The sequence below is a fragment of the Trichomycterus rosablanca genome, chromosome 14 (assembly GCF_030014385.1).
Source record: "Trichomycterus rosablanca isolate fTriRos1 chromosome 14, fTriRos1.hap1, whole genome shotgun sequence".
Classification (NCBI taxonomy): Eukaryota; Metazoa; Chordata; class Actinopteri; order Siluriformes; family Trichomycteridae; genus Trichomycterus; species Trichomycterus rosablanca.
Window position 1 is genome coordinate 3,743,354 of NC_086001.1, and position 16,931 is coordinate 3,760,284.

General features: G+C 41.2%; 1 protein-coding gene across 2 annotated transcripts; it reads left to right on the forward strand.

Annotated features, from left to right (window-relative positions):
- Positions 1 to 998: 998 nt before the first annotated feature.
- On the forward strand, positions 999 to 15,262 carry melk (maternal embryonic leucine zipper kinase). Of its 2 annotated transcripts, none has more exons than XM_063008653.1 (18): positions 999 to 1,084; positions 2,723 to 2,805; positions 2,931 to 3,016; positions 3,535 to 3,651; positions 4,325 to 4,468; positions 4,565 to 4,633; positions 4,753 to 4,845; positions 5,704 to 5,802; positions 5,928 to 5,996; positions 6,088 to 6,186; positions 6,844 to 6,930; positions 7,982 to 8,110; positions 9,147 to 9,323; positions 9,613 to 9,877; positions 12,875 to 12,947; positions 13,325 to 13,484; positions 13,645 to 13,748; positions 14,711 to 15,262. In XM_063008653.1, the coding sequence occupies exons 2-18, from the start codon at positions 2,733 to 2,735 to the stop codon at positions 14,892 to 14,894; spliced, it is 2,028 nt and encodes a 675-aa protein (XP_062864723.1). In that variant the 5' UTR covers positions 999 to 1,084; positions 2,723 to 2,732; the 3' UTR covers positions 14,895 to 15,262. The 2 variants fall into 2 exon arrangements, with proteins under 2 accessions (XP_062864723.1, XP_062864724.1); XM_063008654.1 differs by having other exon boundaries at positions 12,878 to 12,947.
- The last annotated feature ends 1,669 nt before the right edge of the window (positions 15,263 to 16,931 follow it).

The following is a 16,931-nucleotide window of genomic DNA, read 5'->3' on the forward strand; positions in this document are numbered from 1 at the left end:
CTCCCGCTCAGGTACCCGCCATCCCACCCTATGCCTTCCACCAACCCGCCATCCCACCCTATGCCTTCCGCCAACCCGCCAGCCCAGGGTGTTCCTTATTTCCAGTTCTGAAAGTTGGCAATCCTAGTTTTAGGGACAGTGGTAGCCTAGTGGGTAAAGCTTTGGTCTACCAACCGGAAGATTGGCGGTTCAAATCCAGGCTCTGCTATGCAGCCACTGTTGGGTCCTTGAGCAAGACCTTTAACCCTGTCTGCTCCAGGGGCGCTGTAAGGTGGCTGACCCTGCGCTCTGACCCCAGCTTCCAAACAAGCTGGGATATGCGAAGAAAGAATTTCATTGTACTTTATATGTATATATGACAAATAAAGTATTTCTTCTTCTTCTTTTACCACACGGCTCAAGCCGAGCGCTGAACAAAGCGACAGTCGCACACACGACGAGTTTAAGGGAAATGTTGAGTTAAAGGGTACAAATTTCTTGATGAAGGGTGTTGAGTTTCAAAGATTTTGAGTTTAGGGGACGCTGAGTTACAAGGTACTGCTTGCTGTATTAGTAAACTGTAAATCACCGCATCGCACATGTTTTTTCCGCCATAGGTTCGAATCCGGTTTAGGGCGAAACTAAAGTAACACAAGCAGGGCCGGCCCCAGATTTTCTCACTGCCCCTCTAAGCAACGCAGTCCAGAACTGGGGCTGCATGTCAGTGTGAAGATGGATTATGTAAAAATATTGTTTGCACTATTGAGAAAAAATGTTACATGATGTTGTTTGTGCATGTTGTTTCGCTGTATTAGTAAACTGTAAATCACCGCAACCACTTTCATCATTTTAGTGAAACCATTTATTCACTCTGTAAATCTATTCTGAGCAGCGAGTGACTTTTATTGTTGAGGGAAACAGGAAGTGACGTGTGAGGTGGTAAATTCAAAACTCCCAGGCGTTTGAATGGAGCGGATAATGTTGCGCTAGTTACTACAAACAGAACAGATAAAGTTTATAATTTATCTGTACAAAAATAAATACCCAGCGAGTCAGTTTTACAAATCTCTCTACACGGATTTACCTCGAATAAAGCAGACAAACGGTAAGTTAAAAGTAAGTTCGTCAGCCACAGTGACAGTTGGGTAAACGAGACACGCTTTTATTTAACTTATTTTATTTAAATTAAGCGTTATTATTTGCACAAGGCACTAATGATATTTAAATCACGCTTATAATGTTTATTTAGGGAACAAATTCGTCAAGCAGCCTGCTTTAAAAGAAAAACCCGCTGTGTTCCAAATAGCACCTTGCTCCCTACATAGCAGCCCCATTCACTACCGGAAGTGGTTATTATTTTAACCCTATCTAGTGCACTATTGTGGCATTGTATGCCGTTTAGGATACAGCCGAAACCGATTGCAATCGAGCAGCATTATTTACACTCATCTTGCTCACTACATAGTAACACTTTTCACTAAAGAAAGTCGCTATCATTTTAACCCTATCTAGTGCACTATTTATGGTATTGTATGCAGTTTAGGATACAATTTACATTCTAGGCACTAGTACTGTGTCAGTGTATTGTTTAAGCAATTGAGGCTTAGGGGCCTTGCTGAAGGGCCCAACAGTGTCAACCTGGCAGTGGTGGGGCTTGAACCAGTGACCTTTCCATTACTAGACCAGTACCTTAACCACTAGGCTACAACTACCCCATTAAATAAATACAAGTGTTTTTTTGTGGGTCTAGATCTACACTTAGCCCTGTTCATGGAACCAGTATCTATTCAATCCCAGCTGATATCAGGTGGCCCAATGTGTATTAGGAAAACATTCCACATATCATTACAGTGCCACCACCAGCAGCCTAAATTACTGACACAAGGCAGAATGTGTCCCTGATGTTTAACCAATTGACACAAAGTTCTGAAAACATCCATCTGCATGTTGAAGCAGAAATCAAGAATCGTCTGACCAGGTGACATTTGTACCCCATCATACAGTTTTTGTACCCCCAGATTCCAGTTCTTGCCAGACTGATGTAAATTAAACTTTAAGGTGTGCAGTATCAGTGTTAGTTCAGTGGTTCAGGTACTGGACTAGTAATCTGAAGTTTCTTGGTTCAAGCTCCTCCACCATGTTGCCACTTGTGGGCCCTTAAACAAGGCCCTTAACCCTTAGTTGCTGTAGTTGTATTCAGTTACAATTATAAGTCACTTTAAACAAAAGTGTCTTCTTGATGCCTTAAATGTCTGTTTAGTTTACCACAGAAAAATCTCATTGCAAAACACATCAATGTTCAGTTTCTAACACACTTAAACCAGCCTGCTTGGTACACGGCCATGCCATCAACGTTCAGGTCACTTATTGGACCAATTCTGATAGTTGACCTTGATGTTCAGATGTACATACAAATGCAATTCGGTGGGATATACTTGGTATCACTATACTTTCTTAAACAGCCCAGGTATAAGCCATGTGTGGAAATCATTGTACACTTTTTAAGAGAAAAGAGATGTCAACGGACCTCTAAAGGGCAGTGCTAGCTTAGTTGTCCAGGTCCTGTTCTAGTGCCAAGTTGCCACTGTTGAGCTCAAGGCCCTTATCCCCTCAATTGCTTTCATTGTATTCAGTCACGCTTTGGAAAAGCGTCTTGCCATAAATGTAACCCAGTGAACCCTGTGCATTGTTGGTTTTGCGTTTAATGCATGAGTTTTGAGATGCAGACTCTTTTGTGCTGCAGGTCATATCACATGTTAACCATGCCTGCAGATGATGTCTCGGAGCTCCTCAAATATTATGAAGTTTATGAAACCATCGGATCAGGTAACTCACGGCCCCAACCCCACACACACACACACACACACACACACACACACACACACACACGCTCGTCTGTGTGTATTTAAATCTTTTCACACGTTTATTTGTCTCATTCATGCTCTCTGCAGGTGGTTTTGCTAAGGTCAAGCTGGGCAGACACATTCTTACAGGAGAGAAAGTAGCCATCAAAATCATGGAGAAGAAAGTTCTTGGGGTGAGGTGTTCTTCATTTTGTTTTTACTTGTTTTTAGGGTAAAGCAGTTTAATCAAGCAATAGTTTTGAGCTGGAGGTCTGATAAGAACAGGTTTAGCATAAACAGCTGTAAACAGCAACTTTTAATTATGCTTTAGTTACTGAAATAAACTATATATATGTCATTTCACTACCAGTTCTAAATAGTTACAAGACAATGGCCTATACAGCCTAGGTAGTGCACCATGTAGCATGTTGGTAATCTTACCTACTAGGTTTGCTGGGTTACTGGATCCTCTGAATTGTACTTGTTATTTTAGTTAATAAAAATAATGATCTAGGTTGTGGTATATAGTGCAAATTGTGTATGTTAGATCCAAGGCGTTGCTTTTAAATAGATGTATGATACATTATAACACGAAAAGTATATTTATAAGTTGGTTGATCTGCTACTTTAGTTCACATTTGGCTCCCTGAGCAGTTTGTTAATATACAAAATTAATTCCTCATTTAATGTGTTTGCGTGTTTTAAAACCCAGGACGACCTGCCTCGCGTGAAGACAGAAATCGAGGCCATGAAGAATCTTAGTCATCAGCACGTATGCCGTCTTTACCACGTCATCGAGACGGCCAGCAAGATCTACATGGTGCTCGAGGTGTGTGTGTGTGTGTGTGTGTGTGTGTGTGTGTGTGTGTGTGTGTGTGTGTGTGATTTTGGTTTTGAACTTCAAAATAAACAGCTGAGCATGTTAGGAACATTAAAAACAAGCCAGAACTTTACAGTGAGCATGTAAAGATGTAATGCAAGAAAAGACATGAAGCCACAAACTATTCTGGGCTACACTGTCACCAAAGGAGTTGACAACCTGGACAAAGTCACAGCGGCATATACTGTAGTTGTCAGCGCATGACTGCATATTGGCCTGATTTCTAGATGTATCATCTAACAATGGCTATAGAATTTGGACTGAAATCAGTCTCAATAAAAGACTGTAAATTGCACAGAAGTTGGATTTTTCTGGAAGAGCTTGGCAAAGCACTTATTACTGCCAAGATCCAAAGGCGAACCATTGTCCAGAAAATTCAAGTTTAAGTTAAAGTTCAAATAAAGTTTTGCAATTTTGACCTGACCGTTTGCATGGTTTTGAATGTATTTAACTTGTGTGGGTCAGTTTGACCTGTAACATTATGGATGTCATTTTTTTTCTAACATAATAGGAGAGTTAAAGATGTTTTATGCAGTAAGAAGTCTGTGTTATTTCACCAATGTGTGAAATCTCTTAACTGTAAATGTAATATAAAACATTTTCTTTCCTCCATCTTTATTAGTATTGTCCTGGAGGGGAACTTTTTGACTACATCGTCGCTAAAGACCGTTTGTCAGAGCAAGAGACCCGTATATTTTTCCGTCAGATCGTCTCAGCCCTGGCGTACGTCCATAGCAAAGGATACGCTCACCGGGACCTCAAGCCGGTGAGTCAGCAAATCAGATTTAGTGTTTTACCACTTTTTATATTTGTCCTTTTAAATTAAGTGTAATTAAATGTGGATTTTTACTTTGACACGTAGGAAAACCTGCTGATTGATGAGGATCACAATCTTAAACTGATAGACTTTGGTCTGTGTGCCAAACCTAAGGTGAGTGTTTATTTTAGACTGTACTCATTGAAGTCTTTACTAAATACGTTTAATATCAGACCCTAAACACACATGAGCATTAAACAGTTCGGCTTTAAATCTTCGGTTTTGTTTTGTAGGGGGGTTTGGGTTATGAACTCATGACCTGCTGTGGTAGCCCTGCCTATGCAGCACCAGAACTCATCCAAGGAAAGTCCTACATTGGTTCAGAGGTGAGCGAATGTGTGTGTTTGTTTACAATTCATGTCCAACTATGTTATTGATTTCTGATAGTTGTCTGTAATGATTCAGTAAACTCGATACGTTCTAGTCACCAGTGAAAAGAAATGTAAAAAGATGTGTATTTATTTAAATGACTCCTATAATGTCCACATTATAAAAATGTACCATGTAAGACATCCTTTGAATTTCACGTTTAAATATTTAAAATATTTTTCTGTAGCACAGATTGTCTTCTTGTTTAAATGTGAACCGGGGTCACATATGACTGCCACATCACCACTCTGCTGCGTTCTCTTCACTGGCTTCTTGTAGCTGCCTGCATTCAATTTAAAACACTGATGCTCGCCTACAAAGCCAAAATGGACCAGCACCAAACTACCTCTGTCTAATAAAGCCCCACTGTGTACCACACAACCTCCGAGCCACTAGTCTCGCTCGACTTGATCCTCCACCCAGGACTCGAGGAAGACGAGCATCAAGGATCTTTTCTGTACTGGCACCCAAGTGGTGGAGCGAGCTTCCCTTGTCTGTCTGAACATCCAAGTCTCTCATTGTCTTCACCTCTTTACTGAGCACTTAAGCTGACATGTACTTAGTTAATAATGCTCTTATTTATTTCCTGCATATAAAGAATGAACACCTTTGGTTCTAACAGGGTTTTTTTTTTGTATTCTTGGACTGTTGTTTACCTAAACTAGAGTAAGGTAGGGTTTTACTATGGAAGCTCTTCTGTAAGTCGCTCTGGATAAGGATGAAATGGGGGGAATTATGATTTCATGGTTTGCATGTTTATTGTGTATCATTATGTTGGTCCACTATTCTTAGTGATGGGTTCGTGTGTGTTTCAGGCAGACGTATGGAGTATGGGCGTGTTGCTGTTTGCTCTGTTATGCGGCTACCTTCCATTTGATGATGATAACTGCATGGTTCTCTACAAGAAAATTACAGTACGTTTTTTAAGTTTGGGGAACATTTATTTGATATCAATCATTTTGGGTCATTTTTTACTTTAAATGTCGAACATAAAATGTGTGCATAGAATTAATGGCTTGTTTTCTTTATTACTCTACAGAAAGGGCGTTATGACAACCCATCCTGGCTGTCTATTGGCAGCATCATGCTTCTTAATCAAATGCTGCAGGTATGTTGTTTGTGATTCAGGCATCAGAACCCAGGAAGGCCTTCAAATGGACTGGATGATTTTACCTGCAGTTCTTATTCTTGTCCTGTAGGTGGAGCCAAAAAGGCGTTTAACAGTGAGGCATCTGCTCAATCACCCGTGGGTAAAGGAAGGGTACAGCAGCCCTGTGGAGTGGCACAGCACTCGGCCGGTAACACACACTTCACACACACCTTGTACAATAAAATTCTCACAATTTGTCCTTTCTATTGTTGTTTCTACATGTATATAAAATAAGGTTTAATCTAGTCGTGAATTTATGTATTTAATCCACATTTCCACCAGTTTATTATGTATAGTTTATTATACATTTAGTATTGATAAAGCACAGATGCATCAATACATGGCATCCAAATATTTTGCAGCAATAACAGGACATTGTTTTTTTACAATAGACATTGTCTCAAAGCAACTTTACAGCATCCAGAGTCAGGGGATAATGGGATCGGGGTGTGGCTCTCCATACACAAAGTTGAACCGCATATGAACTCTCCTCGTGCTGGTGAAAAGATGCAGGGGTGTGTGTTAGTCACGGCTCACTTCAATCAGAAGTGGAGATCAGCATCAGTAGAGAGGAAGCGTAATGCAATCGGGTAATTGGGAAAAAACGACAAGTTATATAAATGCAGCCTAAATTCAGTCAATAGCTTAGTTATCTGCTATGATTGCTCTGTTTTGTGTGTGTGTGTGTCAGTCAGACTGGACATGTATTCAATGCAAGTGTGATTACAGATGTGGAGATAACTCAGTTTAATTCTGTTTTAAACTTGTGGAACTGTACTTGTGTGTGTGTGTGTGTCTGTCTCAGCTTGGTCATATCGATGAGGATTGTATTACAGAGATGGCAGTGACGTTTAAACGCTCTAAACAGAGCACCATCCAGCTTGTGTCTGAGGTATGTTTTGATACTTTTCGGCTTCTCTGCTTTACCGCACTGATCCTGATACAACTTCCTTTTGTGTTTTATTGTGATCAGTTATTATTAACCTGTATCACCAATGTAAACTTAACTAACTGGTTGTGCCGGTTTCGGCAGCCAGCGGTAGCTCAGCGGTTGAAGTACAGGACTAGTAACTGGAAGTTTGCCACTGTTGGGCCCCTGAGTAAGGCACATAACCCTCAATTGTAAGTCACTTTGGATAGAGACGTTTGCTAAATGCTGTAAATGTAAACAGCTGCAACCAACTGGCTCGAGTGAAATTGTTACCCCACTTTTTTCTGCAGAATTACGAACCCACCCATCATCCTGGACTTTCAGAAACACTTTAATTTAAAGCACTTAAACATAATCACTGCAACAATATGACATCTATATTTAAGACTTATACTGTAAATGCCAACAAGGGTATGTCATAAATAAATATGGCCTGTTGTGTGTTAAAGTTGCAATAAACCCTAAATAAATGAACAAACAAATACATCTCTGCAGAACTTCTTTAATTCAGTAGCAATGGATAACTACTGAGCATAAACTGTAGGCAGTTGTAGCCTAGTGGTTAGTCACTGGTTCAAGCCCCACCACTGCCAGGTTGCCACTGTTGGACCCTTGAGCAAGGCCCTTAACCCTCAACTGCTTAAACAATACACTGTCGTGGTACTGTAAGTCACTTTGGATAAAGATTCTGGACTGATTTACTAAGCCGCTTCACAACCCTTATTTTGTTTTGTTTGAGCCATTAAGAAGATGACTTATTTTGTGCTCCTAATGCTTCTTCCCAAATGCACCTGAGCTAAGGTCCCACCCAGACCTCCCGTGGCATGAATTTAGTAACGATCCTCAAACCATGTCGACCTCTAGATGTCAGTAGAGTATAAGTTAGATGCCGTTGTAGCAGCGGCTCATACTTGGTATATTGGAATATAATTATGTTTATGACTGGTCGGTTGTTTGTTTGCTTTGATCACGTTTATAATCGTGTGTAAAAGAGAGAACTGTGTCTCTACAGTGGAACTATGACCAGACTACTGCTACATATCTGCTCTTACTGGCTAAGAAGCAGCGAGGGAAGCCGGTGCGCATACGAGCAGATGTTCCTGTCCAGGGTTCCACCTTCTCACCTATACAAGACATCCAGGTACTGTCAGTTTCATAACCTCGTTCTTTCATCCTGGTGCTTAAAATTCAATATCAAAGAAAACGCAAAAACACAAATAAAGGATTTCTGATGTTTTTATTGACCAGCTTTAATTGTATTTTGTAAATAGAAATAAATGTAGAATTTGATCTCTACAACACAGCCAAAAAAGCTGGGACAGTGGCAGTACATACACCGTACTGTATATACCATAATACATCTAAATGGGAAATCTATAGCAGATTCACCGTTTATACACTTCTTGTTGACTTATATACACACACCGATGAGGCATAACATTATGACCACCTTCCTAATATTGTGTTGATCCCCATTTTGCAGCCCCATTCGCAACAAACTGAGATGCACTGTGTATTCTGACACCTTTCTATCAGAACCAGCATTAACTGACCCTGTCGCCGGTTTACCACTGTTCCTTCCTTGGACCACTTTTGATAGATACTGACCACTGCAGACACCCCACAAGAGCTGCAGTTTTGGAGATTCTCTGACCCAGTCGTCTAGCCATCACAAACTCATCACAAACTTGTCAAACTCGGCAACATTCTTGCGTAGATTGATGTTTGTTTGTTTTTCTTTATATTATAGTTTTATGTTGCATTTATTGATGCAGTGGTGTACTTTTGAATCACTTCCAAGCGCATGTGGCTATATTTATCACAACAGCATAAGTATATCTCATACAGTGCCATGTGCGAGCTCAAAGGTCACACACATTCATCAGTGCCCTACACAGATTGAGATTCCTTCTGATTCCCTGAATCGTTTCACACTATTATGAACGGTAGATGGTGAAACACCTTAATTATTTGTGATTTTGCTTTCAGAAATATTGCTGAATTTCTTCAGTTATTCTATGAATATTTATTAAACAGCACCTGCTCAGTGATGCATGAATTGCAGATAAAAAAAGTGCTAAGAAATGTTTTTTCCTCGAATAATCAGATTAACGTGGCCTACATTTTATTTCCTGTGTTCCTAAAAAGAAGTGATTTGCATTTGTTGATGCTCACAGTTAAAGAAGAGCTTACACTTCAGCGAGTACGAGGATGATGAAGACGTCGACGATATTTGCACGCCGCGAGTTGTTCTGGGCTCGATGGTTTTCCCTGCCGAGTGCTACGACGACGACGACAATGCCTGGATCCCTCTGACGCCCAGAAACCCACAGAATACACACACGCCATGCAAGGTTAGCGTGACGCATGTCAAAATATGCCTTAATCGCTAGATCAGTTGGGTGTGTGTGTGTTGCTGCATTTAAAGTTACTTCATTATATGGCCAAAAATATGTGGACACCAGACTTTGAAGTTTTTAGACTTCCATTACAAGACCATTGAAGACAAATGCTCAATTCCTAGTTAGTGACTGATCACCTACAGCTTCTCTGTGGCCATATAATTAAGGCTAGGGCTTTTTTTAAATAGTGAATTAATGTGAAGTGAAGTCATGTTACTAAACACCCTCCAACCATTTTTAGCCCCCCTGTCAACCAGCCGATAAGAGGCGTGGGGAGTTTGGTCAGTCTCCCATGATTGACCAAGTCAAGCCACGCCCTCAGACCCACGACAGGCATCAACCCACCAGAGAAAATAAAGAAAACCTGTCTAGCGCGGACAACGGCGGATTCGCACTGCCCGCCCCCAAAACTCCAGCATCCAGCAGGAAAGGTCGGTCCAACAAACCTGCCCCGACCACGCCCATGAACAACAATGTGATCAACGTGGCTGCTGAAACACAGAAAGGTGAGTGTTCAGGTCAGCGCTGCGTGTCGCGTACGATCACTGTGTGACTGAACGTGTGGACGTCGGTACGCCAGGTGAACGAGGTTTCATATGAACGGCCTAAATTTGGGACAGGGGTAGCCTAGTTGGTAGATATTGGGCTATCAATTGAAAGGTTAAGGGGTTCGAATCCCAGCTCTGCCATGCAGGCACGGTTGGGCCCTTGAGCAAGGCCCTTAACCCTCTCTGCTCCAGGGTTGCCTTAAAATGGAATTGAAGGTTGCAATTGATTTTTATTTATTTATTTATTGCAGCCACTTATTAACTGGCTTTGTGCACAGGGTCACAGACATGCCAAAACAGTAAAGGGCCCTCCCCAAACTGTTTACACAAAGTTGCAAACTTAGGTAGACAGATTATTTTATACCAGTGATTTAGTTCAGCGTTTAACATAAACCTGTTAAAAACAAAAATCCCTGCTACAGATATTAAGCCATTAATAAGTACATTAAGGAAAAATGGCAAAGTGAATGGGACACTCAGACAACCAATAAACAAACATCATGAGAGACGTCCAAATATTAGCAATAAGCCAGGAACCAAGATGTGGAATTACTCATAAAAAAAAAAAATCACTCACCAGGACTTGATAAAAGGAGAAAAAAAAACCAATGTGTGAAAGATGCTATAGCATTTTATAAATGTGGCTCACAGTAAAGCAAATTCTAATTAAGTAAACCAAAGAGAGACAAAAGCTACACACACCTGGAACTGAAGAGCAATCCTAAACTTTCTTCCAAATAGAAACAAGGAAAAAATGACTTAAACTTAACACAGTGTGTATAAAGTGGCGTAAAACTCATAAATAAATAGTATGTGTCATTTTTTTTGGTGTGTTTAGCATTCACCTCTTTTTACGTTTTGTTTACGTTCCTCCCTTCTACACTTGCTTACTTATTAAGGATCATCTTTCAACTCTGACTCAAAACATTTGAGCTAAATGGTAGTTGTAGCCTAGCAGTTAAGGTACTGGACTAGTAATCAGAAGGTTGCTGCCAGGTTGCCACTGTTCTTAACCCTCAATCGCTCAGACTGTATACTGTAACTAATATAAGTCGCTTTGGATAAAGGCTTCTGCTAAATGACGTAAATGTAAAAATGAGGAGGGGATGGTGAAAATCTTTGTGTCTCTCTGGAGTGTAAATGTATATTCTCTAAATTGTAACTAATTTTACAAACTATTGACACTCACTGCAACTAAAACCTCCTCAGCTTTAAAATCTGTTTCATCCCAAAGGTCAATTTTTTTAAATCAACCCCCTGGTTTTAATTATCAGTCTTTCGTATTTCATCCTTTACAAAAACGAGACAGAAATGAAGAAAAAATGAAAAATGGCCTAACAAAAGCAATTAGGAGCGTTTATCAGGAGGAGCGCTAATATGAAATGACGGGTTATTAATACGCCCAGATACCGGCTCTCCTGAGATGCGCCGTCCTCATCCTTTCACTCTCGATTTCAAAGACTAACGCGGCCGGTAATTTGATCGTGTTTAACTACAGCCTCTTAAACATGCGCATCTGCTGTCTGATTTAATTACACTCTCGGGTTAAAGCTCGGAAGTTTCGGCACCCGTGTTATTGGTCATTTTTCATTTTTTTCTAGTGGAGGCTTCCTGTGATCAACAAACAGTGTCAGATATTTGCTACCAATCTCCATGGACCCTAGATGTTTTTACATACGTGCTTGATATGTGCAAACTAGTTAATAGTGCAAAGCTTTTGATTAAAGCTTTTGTATTATGAGTGAGAAAGCGTGTAACTTTCCTACTTCTATTCATGTTATTGATTATGTCCACACAGAGGCCTTCACTCCACCACCTTTTATTCTGTGTGTGGAAGAATCATCCTAGAATCTCTGGATAATTCATTGTTGCTCCATCGCTGATATGTTTAATATTTTTGGATGGCGCTCTGGTGGCGCAGCGGTCTATTATTACGCTAGCCCACCACAGTTGAGATCCTGGTTTGAATGTCAGCGGTGCTATCAGCCGGCCGGGGTCCACTCAGACATGATTGGCTATGTGCGGGGGGTGGTATGGTGGCCGAAGCGTTTACATTTACATTTTCGGCATTTAGCAGACGTCGTTATCCAAAGCGACTTACATTACAGTTACAGTATACAGTCTAAACAATTGAGGGTTTAGGGCCTTGCTCAAGGGCCCAACAGCAGCAACCTGGTAGTGGTGGGGTTTGAACCAGTGACTTTCTGATTACTAGTCCAGTACCTTAACCACTAGGCTACAGCATGCCGAAGCACTGCGGTGGACAACCTGTTGACCATATCCAGTTTTTCCAAGTAAAACCAGGCCCACCGTGACCCTGACCAGGATAAAGCGCTGGTGAAAAATGAAATGATTAAACAGCAGAATCATGTATGGCAGTTTTTCCCCCAAATGCTAATATTTTATATATTTTCAGTGTGTATATCACATCTCCACACACACACACACACACACACTATTGACCCTGTATGTGCATTTATGATAATTAAGCATTTAATAATTAAAATATTTAACAATGCCTTTTACAATATTAAAATGTAAACGTGTAAAGTTTACACTGCAAAAGATCCAGTGCAAATTAGATCAACCTAAGCAGTGAAATTTGCTGTGACAGCCTTGGACAGCTTGTTGTTTATTAGCTCTTGTATGACGCCACACAAGGGTGTACAGGTAGTACGTTTACGCTGGTTTGGGGGGTACGTCTGGGGATCTTTCTCCCTGCGCTGTTTCCCAGTGTTCATAGTGTCCACCTCGTTACTGTCACACTCTCACTCCGCTCGCACCGAAACCGACAGGAAGTCACTGGGGACCGGACACTAGTGTGTGTGAGCAAGAATAAAAGAAAGACAAATCCCAAGGTGCGTCCTGACAGGTGTATATGTCACTTTACCCAGTGCTGGCTGTAGCGTGTATCATGTAGTGACACGTGTTTGTCCTCTGTGTGTTTGTGTTAAGAAGCATCGGGCAGGAGGGCAGGAGCGCAGCAACAGGGAGTTCCGGAGATCCTGACCTTCAGCCCCGAGAGGAGGTAAAGTAATGAATGAGGGGGCGAGATGAAAGAGATGGATGTGATGTGTTTACTAAAGTAGCACAAAGACTGAAATGTAACTAGAAGTCAGAACTAAGCTTTACGTTTTGTTACTGAACTAACACAGTTGTGTCACAGCTGTTTTGTTATTGTTTTTGAAATCATTTGACGTAATAAGCTGAAATAAGGGCGTCCACTTTCTTTTGGCTGTAAAGTTTATGAAGCAAAAACTTCATAACGGTGATAAAAGCTAAGAAATAGGAATTAAAGAAAGAGGAAAAACGGTGGAACGGTTCAGGAACAGAAGTAAAAAAGTGTGAATATGAAGTAATAAGAGAAGAACTGGATCTAAATACTACATTACCCACAATCCCCAGGTCTCGCTCTCTGGATATGGCAGCATCTCAGGTGGACAGTGGGCAGAAGCGCAAAGCAGGAAAAGTGTTTGGCAGTTTGGAGCGAGGGCTGGATAAAGTCATCACCATGCTCACGCCCAACAAGAGGAAAGCGCTGAGGGAAGGACCACGCAGGATTAAGGTCTCAGATCTTCACCTCCTTTAATCCAACGTCCTTTTCCTTCCTTTCCTTTTCTCAGTCACTGTAATGCAGACGTAGTTTTATACTAATCATTGAGCGCAGTGGAACAGGTCACACTCAGCCTGAAACACTTTGTGTTGGTTGCACGTATTAAAACTAGGCTCAGTACAACGTGGCGCTGACCGACCAGAAGAACGCAGACCAGGTGCTGAACCGGATCCTGTGTGTCCTACCGGAGAAGAATGTGGACTTTGTACAGAAAGGGTGAGTGAGACCATAAGAACACTTCCAAATTACTGTTAAAGGAACTGTTTCTGTCTGTGCGTGTGTGTGTGTGTGTGCGTGCGTGCCTGCCTATCTGCCTGTCTGTCTGTGTCTGTCTGTCTGTGCCTATCTGTGTGTGTGTGTGTGTGTCTATCTATCTGTGTCTGTCTGTCTGTTTGTGTGTCTCTGTGTGTGTGTCTATCTGTTTGTATGGGTCTATCTGTTTGTCTCTGTGTGTCTGTGTGTGTCTGTGTGTGTGGGTCTATCTGTTTGTGTGGGTCTATCTGTTTGTCTGTGTGTGTCTCTGTGTGTGGGTCTATCTGTTTGTGTGGGTCTATCTGTGTGTCTGTCTGTGTTTGTGTATGTGTCTGTGTCTATTTGTGTGTGTCTGTGTGCGTATGCATGTGTGTCTGTGTCTGTCTGTGTGTCTGTGTGTGTCTGTCTGTGTGCGTATGCGTGTGTGTGTGTGTCGGTCTGTCTCTGTGTGTGTGTATGTGGCATTGAAACAGCAGACAGAGCTTGTTGAGTTTTATTCCTGGTTTGTATTGTTTCTGACCCTCAGACACCTTGTTTTTGTGTGATTTACATCAGTAGCCCTGTTGTTGTTGTTTAATAAGTTTGACTTGAATAAATCTATCTGTGTGTGTGTCTGTCTGCATGTGTGTCTGCATGTGTGTCTGCATGTGTGTCTGCATGTGTGTCTGCATGTGTGTCTGCATGTGTGTCTGCATGTGTGTCTGCATGTGTGTCTGCATGTGTGTCTGCATGTGTGTGGCATTGAAACAGCAGCCAGGGTTTAAGTTTTATTCTTGGTTTGTATTGTTGCAGCAGGTATTTCTGACCCTCAGACACCTTGTTTTTATGTGTGCTTCACATCAGTAGCCCTGTTGTTGTTGTTGTTGTTGTTGTTTAGTATGTATGACTTAAATAAATAAAGATATTCTTTTTTCTCTTCCTCGCAGCTACACGCTGAAGTGCCGTACACAGTCAGACTTCGGGAAGGTGACCATGCAGTTCGAGCTGGAGGTGTGTGTCCTGCAAAAACCCGAGGTGGTGGGAATCCGGCGGCAGAGGCTGAAAGGAGACGCCTGGGTCTATAAACACCTGGTGGAGGACATCCTGTCCAGCACTAGTGTGTGTGTATAAGAGACCACGTACGTTCAGTGTTCATCAGCATTAATTATTTTACGTTGGAGAATCACCACTGTTTACTTCTTTACCTGTGTATGTTTTACCTGTCTTCTGTTTTACGCTCATTTTAATGGAAGAACGTTTTCTGTCCATGGATAGGAAGAAATTGCACATTTTATTCAGCCAGTACATTCTGTATGGTTTACATGAGTTTACATTTTAAGCTGACGCACGGAGGCATCGTTCTGCTCACCGTGGTATTTTCCTTTAGTTCGTCTGTCTCCTTGTTTCTATGTCGTGTCTACATATAATTGTTCGTCTTTACTATCCAGTTTAATAGTTTTAATATGAACCATATTATGAGAATAAATGATATTACTGTTTCTGTGTGTCCTAGTTCCATCAGAAATCACCTACACATGGAAACACCTTTTAAAATGACCATGATTCATCATCAATCAATAAATCTTAGAAAGTTTTCTAGTCCCAACACAAATCGTGAAAGTTCACATTTAAATTCAGGGATGAATGTAAACAGACAAGTCGCTTCAGCAGTTAAAGGCATCAAGTATGACAGTGCATATAAATGAAGATAATCCACATAATAATAATATAAAAATAATAATAATATACGGAACTGCCATCACTTATATCCTAAATCAACAGTTTACATAATATAATAATAATAGATTTAACTTATATAGCGCCTTTCATAGTACCCACGGACACTTTACATAGGAATCATAATCAAACAGAAACAAAAGAAGACGAGTGGAAGTTCTGAGTGAACAAGAACGTTTTAAGAAGAGATTTAAACTCTGAGAGAGAGAGGAAGAGAGTTCCACAGTGTAGGGGCAGCAACACTAAATGATCTACCACCCATGGTGGTCAACCTAAACTTAGGAGCAACCAGGAGACCATATGTTTTGTGTTTGGTAGAGTCTTCTGCAATATAAATCTAATTAAATGTTTGTGGAAACCAGACCATCAGCTTTAACCATAAACATCCCACTTCAAAGCCATGGGCATTAATATAGAGCTGCTTTTCACAAGATCTTGGAGTGTCTGTGGGAATTTGTGCTCATTCTGTATTACAAAAAACAGTGATACCCTTTGAGCTACAAGTTCAGCTCATCTGATCAGCCTTTCAGATCTCAAAGAAGACATCAAGGCTCTCTGTACTAGCACCAAGGAGGTGGGATAAACAGCCGAGTCTCTTGGTGCAACCATCATGACCTCATTACTTAGAAGTTTATTGTTTTTCCCCCTTTTTTTTTTTTTTTTTTTTTTTTTTTTTTTTTTTTACTGGATCCAGTCGTGACCAGTTGAAGCTCATCTCTCTTTCTCATCGCGTCTGGCGTGTTTGAAGAGGGCGGAGGCCGTCACGTGCCCCTTCCGACACGGACGCAGACGCCGGGCTCTTCTTTTCACCTCTCGCAGAGCACCGTGTTCCATGCTGACAGCTGCGTACTGCCGTTCGCAATCAGTCGTCCCCCATTCAGGCGCCTCGACCGGACAGCAGAGGCCGTATGTGCACCAGCGACAAGGAACCTTGTTTCAGCCGTTCTCCCTCCTCCTACAGAGACGCAGCCAATCATGTGTATTTGTAGCCTGGTGCTTAAGGTACTGGACTGGTAATAGAAAGGTCACTGGTTCAAGTCCTGCTACTGTTGGGCCCCTGAGCAAGGCCCCTAACCCTCAACTGCTTAGACAATATACTGTCACAGTACTGTAAGTCGCTTTAAATAAAAGCATCTGCTAAATGCCTTAAATGTAAAGCAATCGGCCGGCTCGTAGCAGAGCTGAATTTGAATGCAAAAGCTTGAGATGTCAGCACTAGTGGATTTTACTGCTTTACACCCAAGCGCCTACAAATAACTTATATAAAAACCAAACCTGCAATTCTAATATCTCAGTCTTTATCTTTAAAATAAATAAATAAATAAAACTAAGAGACCCTCTGGTCTACCTAATTATCTTTCTTCTACCAAAGTTTCATCAAATGTCTGCTCCTAGACGGCTGTCTGCTTGTACAAAACATTCTTAATTTAA

What these genes read in the sequence shown, in the direction of transcription:
- melk (XM_063008653.1), top strand. Translation starts at nt 2,733, where the DNA reads ATGTTAACCATGCCTGCAGATGATGTCTCGGAGCTCCTCAAATATTAT. An exon ending in TTCTCTACAAGAAAATTACA is followed by an intron (nt 5,803 to 5,927) that starts GTACGTTTTTTA and finishes ATTACTCTACAG; the next exon opens with AAAGGGCGTTATGACAACCC. An exon ending in GTGGACTTTGTACAGAAAGG is followed by an intron (nt 13,749 to 14,710) that starts GTGAGTGAGACC and finishes TCTTCCTCGCAG; the next exon opens with CTACACGCTGAAGTGCCGTA.